Source organism: Brassica oleracea, chromosome C7, assembly GCF_000695525.1.
Source record: "Brassica oleracea var. oleracea cultivar TO1000 chromosome C7, BOL, whole genome shotgun sequence".
Taxonomy (NCBI): domain Eukaryota; kingdom Viridiplantae; phylum Streptophyta; class Magnoliopsida; order Brassicales; family Brassicaceae; genus Brassica; species Brassica oleracea.
In genome coordinates, this window is record NC_027754.1 from 44,921,467 (window position 1) to 44,932,290 (window position 10,824).

At 31.4% G+C, this 10,824-nt stretch overlaps 1 protein-coding gene across 1 annotated transcript; it reads left to right on the forward strand.

Annotated features, from left to right (window-relative positions):
* Positions 1-3,835: 3,835 nt before the first annotated feature.
* LOC106304307 (MATE efflux family protein 5-like) lies at positions 3,836-5,607 on the forward strand. The gene has a single exon (XM_013740717.1). It carries the CDS (start codon positions 3,961-3,963, stop codon positions 5,584-5,586), a length of 1,626 nt encoding a protein of 541 aa, XP_013596171.1. The 5' UTR covers positions 3,836-3,960; the 3' UTR covers positions 5,587-5,607.
* Positions 5,608-10,824: the final 5,217 nt, after the last annotated feature.

Genomic DNA, 10,824 nt, shown 5'->3' on the forward strand with positions numbered 1-10,824 from the left:
AGATGCATGACATATCTTATACTCCCTCCGTTCCTAAAAGATGTATGTTCTGGAAAAAAAAAATTGTTTCAAAAATATACATTTTTTGCTTTTTCAATGTATGAGTTTATGAAAAATTGTAAGTTTCAAAAAAATTAATGGTGTTTATTGAATTTCTATTGGCTAAAAATTATGAAAAATTGTTATTCACAAAAAAACAAATGTATATTTAATGAGTTTTCTTAATATATGTGAAAAGTCTAGAATATGCATCATTTAAAAACAGAGGGAGTATATAGTATCATCGTCTAAGCTGACTTCATCCAAAATGTTGTATAAATGTGAGTTTCATAAATATTCAGGTTTTTTTTTTGCTTAAATAAATATTCGGGTTTGCAACCGGATTTAGTCGTATAAGTTACAGCCGTTCTATACTATTATGTTGACAAATTTAACTGCAGTCTTCAGTGTGATACTGTATTTGAACATTCGAATTTAAAGCCATTCTAAGGCTGCAACATAAAAAAAATTGGTATAAACATGATCAAAATTTGATTACTTATATGTTTTTTTTTGTTCATGCAGCCATGTGGTGAACACAAAGCAAACTATTCTTTCGCCTTTTACTTATATGGTTTTATATGATTAACGCATGCAATATTAATTGTAATATTTAGTGAAGGATATCTATATATTTAGACACTATATATATAATGAATTATCGTTGAAACAATTATTGGAACGTTTCGAATGAATTTGAGAGTGGAGAATATTTCTACAAAAATCCAGAGGCTTAGTTAGTAGGTCGAGGCCCCCCCTCTTATTGTGAACGCTCACAAAGCCACAAGAGCCTTACACTGATTTATCTCTTTGCTTCAAATCTTATCGACAGAAAACATAAAGGACCGACAAATGATTGTATAAATTACATCCAAACCAATACGTATATACCATATAGACAGTTTGTGATAAAACAATAGAAAGTATCTAGATTTGACAGAAGAGCTTTACATTTCTTTTCAATTGAAAGGCTAACTCAGACCACACGATTTCGATGTGCATACAATTTCACATTACATAACATATTTGCACAACCTGGTTGCATGTTATAGTTACCATTTACTCCACATAAGCTATCATATTAATTTATGAATAATAGCAGTCTCCAACTGCATCTGTAAGAATAACATTTTGCAAGTGTCAGCATTACTACAAAATATGAAGATACATTTATCAATACAGGTTGGAAGGTTATTTAGTCAAACAAAAGCCATTAATTGCTGGAGATTTAAGCTCCACTGTAGATACAGTTTTCATAATTTACGAACTACTCCCTAAAGAGTGTCATTTTTAAAGAAATTGTTACGCAAAAATTTCATTTTAAAATTTCAATGCAATTTTCAATTTAATATTAATTACAAATATATTGATTTTATAAATAATTTTATTTATTTCAAATATTATTGATTGAATATGAATAATTAATAAGAACTTAAATACATTTCAATCATTTTTTAATATGTGTGTGTGAAATGAAGAAAGTATTACGAAGTAGTATTTTAAATCCAGGATTTAAATTGTTGTTTAAACTTAATTTGTTCTTCGGATGAAGGCAACACATGAAACAACGTCAAATTAATTGTAAACATTATTTGCATGTTTTGGTAAAAAATAGTTAAACTAAACATTAATGTTAGCATTAGGTCTTTAACTATCTCTGGCTGTGTTTTTAGCAAAGACAAAAAATTCTCTCCAGCTGTGACTGTATAGTCATTTTAGAATAAAATATTAGGGAAAAAAAACAATTTTCACTGAATTATTCTAAAATAAACCAATTAGAGTAAAATTATTTTAGTTGTGGGAAAGAAATGATTGCCTTTTAGTGAATTTGAAGAATATTTTTATAAGAGTAATTTTTTTTACTCTCCCATTACCTCTATTTTTTTTCTTCATTGACTCTAATTTTAGTTACTCCAATTTCATCAATCACACCAGACAGACACCGAAGGTTTCACTAAAAGTAATGCCCTTAGTAAATCCCTACAATATTATTTACTTCTATTTTCTGTCCAGTTTTGGTTTTGTTCATGTGATACATTTTGGTTTGTTTTGATATCTTTTACAAAAATAAAAAATGTTCAATATAGTCTATATATATATATTAAATTATTTGATGGTGGTTCAATAGTTGTTAGGATTTGCCATGTGATATAAACTATATTTTGAGTTTTCTTATTGTAGTTTCAATGATTTTATTAGCCAGAAAACTAGAATTTATAGGTTCTTTATGTTTAGTCTGAGGTGTTTACGGTTAACCAAAAATATATATTCTCAAATACTACTGAATATATATATATATATATATATATATATATATATATATTCGAGAATTTTAGAAGAATAGTACAAGATTTTAAAATTGAAATAAGTCTGAAAAGACATTTTTTTATGAACCAAAAAGAACAATTAGTACTGGTAAATATAAATGGAAGAACAACACATGGTCACTTGAACAAAATTCGATAATTTTACGTGTAATAAACTGCACGACTATCTTGATCTTAATATGTTATTTAGACGTTACAATGAACTGTCTTTTAACAGAGAAGATGTATAATACTAATTACTTACTCCGTATCACTTAAAGTGGTGTTTAAAAAAAACGTTTCAAAATAATTGATGTTCTCAATATTCAAAATAAAATTTTGTGACCAATTATAAAATAATGTTTTTTTTTTGTTGGTTAAACTACTTTTATTTAATGATATTTTATGTAATTAATGTAATTGTATTAAAGCTTATATTTTTTAATTCATGTGCAAAATTTTTAAAAATTACTTATATTGGTACAGAGGGAGTAATAAAAAATAGGTGTTGTCTACGGTAATTTTATTATCTTAGTTATACTTATACCAAATGAATTAAATCATGTTAAAGTTTCAACAATTTTCGAGTATTGAAGACCTAATTATGTGCCGGTATGAATAACTTGGATCAATATATGTAAATCTTTTGGAGTTTTAGAGCATATTCAACTCAACTTCATTGTTAATCTATTTTAGAAGAAAAAATAAAGTTTTACATGGGAGATGTTTTTAGTACACAATCCAACCATAGATATTCTATTTATTTGTTTCAAAAAAGTTGTTATTTAAAAAATATTCACACATACTAAAAATTATTAGAAAATATATTTTATTATGTATTTATACACTAAATACATTTTTTCTAATAAATACATTAAAACAACAGAGATAAAAAATACATTTAAATTTAGATCTTCGTATAAAAAATATAAAACAAAAAAATTGCATTGAAAATAGAAATTAGCAATCTTTGTAAACAAAAAAACTTTAAAATGACAATATCTTGAAACAGAAAGAGTAGTGAAATTTACATCTTATTAATATTATATTCTATATGTTTATCATCAGTTCACACATGGAATAACGGTTCAATTAATTTCATCTCTTACCTAAAATTGATTAATTGCATACTATTCCCTCACTAGTAATTTTCTAAAATTATGTATTTGATAATGATACGTATGTTCTATATATCGCTAATACGTATCGTATACATCATCTTTAATTTATGGTGCAGCTGTAATTACTTTGGTTATTCATTAAATCTTTCTTTTTATTTTGCTTGTAATGGTCACAAATCGTTCATGTATCTACATTGTCAATTTAGTAATACCAATGTATAGTATATCAAAAAACTGACCCGCACAGAATTCCGAAAGTGTTTCAAAAATATATTTTTAAAAAGGTAGTTTAGATTATTTTCTATGAAAAAAAATGAATATGAAAAAAAGTCTGGCAATTCCTTTATTAATAGAGAAGATGTAGAGGAGAGAAGAAGCATCAAAGTTTCATTTTCTTCACTTAAAACCTCAAAAAAAACTCCAGAGGGCTCTTCACGAGAGAACTCTTTCTCTTTCCCATAATATCTTTCATCGTCATCATCACCATCACCGTCATGTGTAACACATCAACAACACCACCTACCACCGCCGGCACTAGCACGGCCGTGTCTGAGAACCAACAATCTCGAACAGGAGGAGTCTTACTCGATGTCTTCTCGACCAAAACCTTCGAACATCCCACAAACCGAAGTCTCCGGCATTGCGAGAACATAAGATCTCCTGTCATGTCCGAAGCTGTAACGGAGGCGAAGTCTCTCTTCACGCTCGCTTTCCCGATCGCCGTAACGGCTCTAGTCCTCTACCTTCGCTCCGCCGTCTCCATGTTTTTCCTAGGTCGTCTAGGTGACCTCGAATTAGCCGCCGGTTCGCTCGCCATTGCGTTTGCTAACATAACCGGTTACTCTGTTTTATCCGGTTTAGCACTCGGTATGGAACCACTCTGTTCTCAAGCCTTTGGTGCTCACCGCTACAAACTCCTCTCACTCACCCTCCATCGAACCGTGGTTTTTCTCTTGGTTTGCTGCGTACCGATCTCGGTTCTCTGGCTCAACGTCGGTAAAATCTCGGTTTACCTACACCAAGACCCCGACATCGGAGAGTTAGCTCAGACATATCTCATCTTCTCCCTCCCTGATCTCATCACCAACACTCTCCTTCACCCTATCAGAATCTACCTTCGTGCTCAAGGCATCATCCACCCCGTCACCCTAGCCTCTCTCTCCGGCGCCGTTTTTCACTTACCGGCTAATATTTTCCTCGTCTCTTACCTCCGACTAGGTTTAACAGGCGTCGCGGTCGCCTCCTCCGTCACCAACCTCTTCGTCGTCGCGTTCTTGATATGCTATGTCCGGGCAAGTGGTCTCCACGTGCCCACTTGGACCGACCCGACCGGGGAGTGCTTCCGAGGATGGGCTCCTCTGCTCCGCCTCGCGGGACCGAGCTGCGTCTCCGTGTGTTTGGAGTGGTGGTGGTACGAGATCATGATCGTTCTTTGCGGGTTGCTCGTGAACCCAAGATCGACGGTGGCGGCCATGGGCGTTTTGATACAGACGACGTCGTTTCTCTACGTCTTTCCGTCTTCTCTGAGCTTCGCCGTCTCCACTCGCGTCGGGAACGAGCTGGGAGCGAACCGTCCCAAGACGGCGAAGATTTCGGCGATGGTGTCTGTCGTCTTCGCGGCGGTGACAGGGATCACGGCGGCGGCGTTTGCTTACTCAGTCAGAAATGCTTGGGGGATGGTTTTCACTAAAGACGACGAGATTCTCCGGCTAACAGCGGCGGCGCTTCCGATATTGGGGTTGTGCGAGATCGGAAACTGTCCTCAGACGGTAGGTTGCGGCGTCGTGAGGGGGACGGCACGGCCGTCTACAGCGGCGAACGTGAACCTTGGCGCGTTCTATCTTGTGGGCATGCCGGTGGCTGTGGGTCTTGGGTTTTGGGCCAGAGTTGGGTTTAATGGGCTTTGGTTAGGACTTCTTGCTGCGCAGATTAGTTGCGCCGGTCTAATGATGTACGTGGTGGGGACCACTGATTGGGAAGCGGAGGCTAAGAAGGCGCAGTCGCTAACATGCGCAGACTCTGTGGAGAACGACCTTATAAAGACGGTGGTCAGTACCATGTGTGACGACGGTGAGAGCGATGAGAGACAGCCGTTGATTCGAATCACAGTACTTCATTAATAAAAATATTTATGATATAATTAATTTGATTATAACTATAATTATTTTCTCCTCTCTTTTAATAGAAAGAGAGAGTTTTGTCTTTCTTGAATATATTAACATTTCTTCCTTTTTTGTACTTTAACTTCTTCTTTTTTTTTGTTTCTCTCCTTTATTTTTTATGCCCTTATGATTGGCCGTTTCTAGTGAATTTTGATTTTTGCGTTTAGTTTCTACATATGCCAATGTTTTAATGTGTGTTATCTAAATAAATGCAAAAATAATCACATGAAAATTTTAAAAACGTTAATTTGAGGCAAACGATGTTGGGGCCTTTGACAAAAAAAAAAAGATATTGGGACCATATAGCTGGAGCGACAGAGAATTCAGAAAATATTTTTATTTTTAAATATTTGTAAATTAAGATAGTATAGAGGGAAATAACTAAAAATAGTTGAAAATAAAATAAAAAGTCTTTTTTAGCAAAAAAAAAAGTCTTAATAAATAGGAAAAAATACGTGTCATGGGTGATTTAAAAGGAAAGGGAGTAATATGGTAATTTGGAGAAGTGGCAACCCTATGGGAAACAAAGACTTGTGTCTCGAAGATTCAGACAGATCTGAATGAACGTTTTGGATTCCCTATATACTAGAGTGCTGTTTTTGCTCAGAAATGAGAGATAGCAATTCCCAAGGACCATTCATCATCTCATCATCATATATTTTTTTCGTCCTATAGTTTATTATTATTCATAATTTAAAAATATTTATCCATATAATTCTGCATTTCGATGCTTATGGTTCCTTTTTCTTTTAATATTAAAATTGTATCATAACTGTTATATTTAACTTAAGCAAGACTTTTTCCCTAGCTATAACACTACAAAATATTTTTTACTTAACTATTATTCACTGTGTCATGGATTAAATTTTGAGAAAGCACGGTGAATTAAACTGTACCTTGAAAAATAACTTGTATTAACAAAAAAATGAATTTGTTACTCGCTTTATTAACCAAGCATCAATTTTCAAGTAATTAAGAGTCACCTACTTTTATTCTTTAATCACTGATTTGTCAGAGATACAATTTTTTTTCTTCCAATTAGGCAAAGTGAAACTTATTAATTATTATGGGAATAATATTTATTTGAGGAAAATAAAATGAATAAAGTATATATTATGAAACTGATGTGATATTTTATGCCATCTTTATATATATATTGCCCTATCTCTTTTTTTAAATGAACCATCATATGGTGCTAGGAAAGATTTAAGTATGATTTAAATTAAATACTCCCTCCGCTCGACAATATAAAATGTTTTAGAAAAGTTTTGATGTTTCAAAATATAAGATGTTTTGATATTTTTAAAATATTTTAGTTTTATTGAAAATTGGTTAACCAATAACAGTTTACTACATTATTTGTGATTGATTAATTTATATTATTTAATAATAATATTGTCTTCTAGAAAGTACGGTAAGTTTGTTTAATTTTTGTGCATTCAAGCAAACATCTAGTATTATGGAATAGATGGAGTAGTTTAGTGCTATAGTTGATTATTTGGGTCTATAGTTGATTATTTGGGTCTGTGCTATATAATTAATTAATTACACCACGTTTATAAGTCAGATAAAAATAGAATGCACAGCTGCGATCCATAATGCATAGTGTACATCATTGTGTTCATAGATACAGATCTTTCTGAAATATCATAGTTTATATAACTTTATATTGGTGATGCACAAATGAAATTATAATATTTCATAAAATTTCTGTATAATAAATAATTCGATATTCATTGATATTAGATAAAAAACTGATGGTACTTCCTCCTTGCAGAGTAGCTACGTACTACTAAAATTTTATGTGACAAATTGGGTAGCAATTATTGAAGTACTGAATTTATCATCTGAAACAATATTTTTAAAAATATTGGGAAAATAGGATAAATTTTGAAAACAGTGAAAACATCTTTTAAGTCATTTTCCTTTAAATTTCAACAAGGTACAGATAAATTTACAAGAGTTTAAACCAACCAACTGAGAATCAATCTTTATTCCTAAAATTTATAACGAAAATATCTCATCATAATTTATCACATTTTGCAAAATGAGGTATTCCCTCTGTATTTGATAAAGATGTTTTAGAATTTGCACATATTAATTAAAATTAAGACATTAGTTTATGTTCTGAAAACTAAAACATCATTTTTTGTTAGGAAATGAGTATCGATTATTCTTAAAATCAACACATTTGACTATCAATCCAGTAGGATAAAACAGTAACTTTGTGACATGAGCATATTAGAGCACCTCCAACAGAGGGTTGTTAAAGAGTTCTAACAAAAAATTTCAAAACTAAAAATAATTCAAAAATACAAAAAAGTAAGAAGGGTGTAGTTCTAAACTCTTATGTTTTAAGAACCTTAAAAAAAACCACAAGCCATGTGTCACTTTTATACTAGTTCAAATTAAAAAAAGATAAATAAAAATTAATTACTTAAATTGATTGCAATAAAAATATTAACAATTTGTTTTTTTAGATACTTAATAAGGTTCTAATGGTTGTGGATGCTCTTAGAAACTTGGGATATGAATTAAGACTAACATTAACAAGCGTTGAATTTTTATTCAAACCTTAATATAGCTAGCTAGGTGTTATAAATAGAAAGTATAGACCTATTTCCCTAGGTCTTCCTGAATCTATTTTGAATCACCTGGAATGAATAAGATACTATTTTGGTGAAAAAAGAATCTGATACATGAGAAAGGGTAATAAATGGTGAAAAATATAGATCAAGTGAGATGGAAAAGGTCAGAGCCAAAAAAAGAAGAAATTAATTTCACTGCCCCAAAATAGCTAACATATGTGTGTGGGGGAGAGGCGAGAGGACAAAAGTGGTTGAAAGAGGAGTGAGAGAAAGTGAAGAAGAAGCAGAATAGTGGCAGATGTCCCCACGAATTAAGACAGATCACAAGTTATATAATTGGAGTGTACTGCTCGCATTCCACACGAGGGAGCCTCCCTTTATTTACTTATATAGTTACATCTATCGCTCTTCTTCTATCTTCCTCACACTGCTTTTTTTTTTGCTTAAAACCTCACACTATCATTTAAACCTTGATGTTGAATGGACTATCCGAAGTAGCTCGTTTTATAGGTTTTATTGTCATGCTATATCAATCTAAAGTTGATTTTGATGACGAATTTTGAAATTTGACGGATGTCCTCGATTGAGAATGTACCAATGACTTGCTTTCCTATCAACTGAATTTAATTGATTATTACCAAATTTATGTCAAATTACAATTATCTATTCGGAACCTTTTAAATTTTGATATTACATACATATGTTGTAATATTTTTCAGCACGATAACTAGTCAACTACTTTGAATAGTTACGGAATAAATTCGGATAATAGCAACATATGATTTGTATAGACATGTGTGCTAAATATCAACCATCTATAATAGTATGACGTGATATATTGTAGATAAGAAAAAAAAAGCAAAATATTTGTTTCTTTGTTTGTAAGTCAAATTACAAGCTCTCACGTTATTGTAAACGTTTAGTTATTATAGTAGATTATGAAAATATTATGTAGGGTATGTATTTATTAATGTTAAGCGATTCTATATCAGTTTAAATAATTTTCCGTATACATGATATCTAGTTTTAGGCTTTTAGCAATACAAGAAATGAAGAAAAACGTTTTTTCTACGTACATGATGCTTAACTATAACTTGATAGCATCAAAAAGAAAAGCTATAGAAACGACATCATTAGCTTAACTATCGAAGGACTATAGATTAGTATATATTTTCTATAAAATGGTAGATCTATACTTCCGCGGGCGAAAAATAATAAAAACTAGGATAAGACCCGCGCCTTGCGCGGAATTAAGTTATTATTTTTATTATATTTTGGAGAATGAAACAATAGTTTGGCTTCATTTGGATTAGGGGTATTCAATCCAGATATCGGATTGGTTTCGGTTCAGTTCGATTTTTTCGGTATTTTGGTTAGTAAAATATAACTACTATTCTAAATCCATATTTACTTTGACTTTAATCTTTCACATACTTTTGAAAGATTTCAACTGGACAACTAAATTGATCAGCCAATCTTGTTGTTTTAAATCATTAGTATTTATATATATATATATATATATATATATTTATTTTATTATTAAATGATATTTTTTACTCATATGGTTTTAAAATCATGTGTATCTTCTTATAATAAAAATGTTAAACCATTGATCATTAATTTTTAACATAATAATTTTAATAGTTTTAGTCATTTATTGTCGTTTTTAAAAATTCAAAATATAACATATACGAAAAAATCTAAATTTTACTTTTATAGCTAATTTGATTGTTTAATTTATTTTAATAATATAAAATTAAACAAAAAATGATGGAGGAGATATAAATTGTTATCAAATCTTTATTATTAAAATCATTAATTGTCATATATATATTAGTCATTTATGGTAATTCCATAGGTTTTATTTAAGGAAAAAAAATAGCATATCATATCATTATATCATATAGTTTGACCAACTTATGTATCTAACAACATATAAAAATCGAAGGTGGACCTACTTATTTTTCAATTGAATGTAATTGACTACCTAATTGAGTGCCACCTATGCATTGGGGCCTATTTTAATTAATACAAAATTGAGGTTATATCTTTTCAAATGTTTCTCAATTAATATATAGGGGATGCTTGTGAATGTTATCTTTGAAAAATTCGAATATATCTGGGCGAAACCTTAGTTTATCATACCACTGATTTGTGTTTGCTTGTTTTTAATCATGTTTAGTAATTGACATGTTTTTAAATTGACATCTTTAATGTGTACAAATCTATTTTTTTGGAATGTCCGAGGTATAAACGACTCGGCTAAGCACCGACCTTTTGCGCAATGGCTCTCATCTCATCAGCCATTTATAGGTGCCCTTTTGGAAACCCATATAAAAGAACCAAACTTGAATCAGTTACTATCTACCCTTTGTCCGGGATGGAGATACATCTCAAACCACAACACTGATGAGGATGGTAGGATTATTATTATTTGGAAGGACTCAGTCTCGGTCCAAGAGATCCACCAAACAAGGCAGTCTCTCACCTGTAAGATCACCCTCCAAACTGGTCAGCATTTCTTCTTCTCGGCTATATACGCTTCAAACATTAGAGAAGAGAGGCTTGACCTTTGGAGTGGTTTGGTTGAGGTTCAGCAAACCTACTA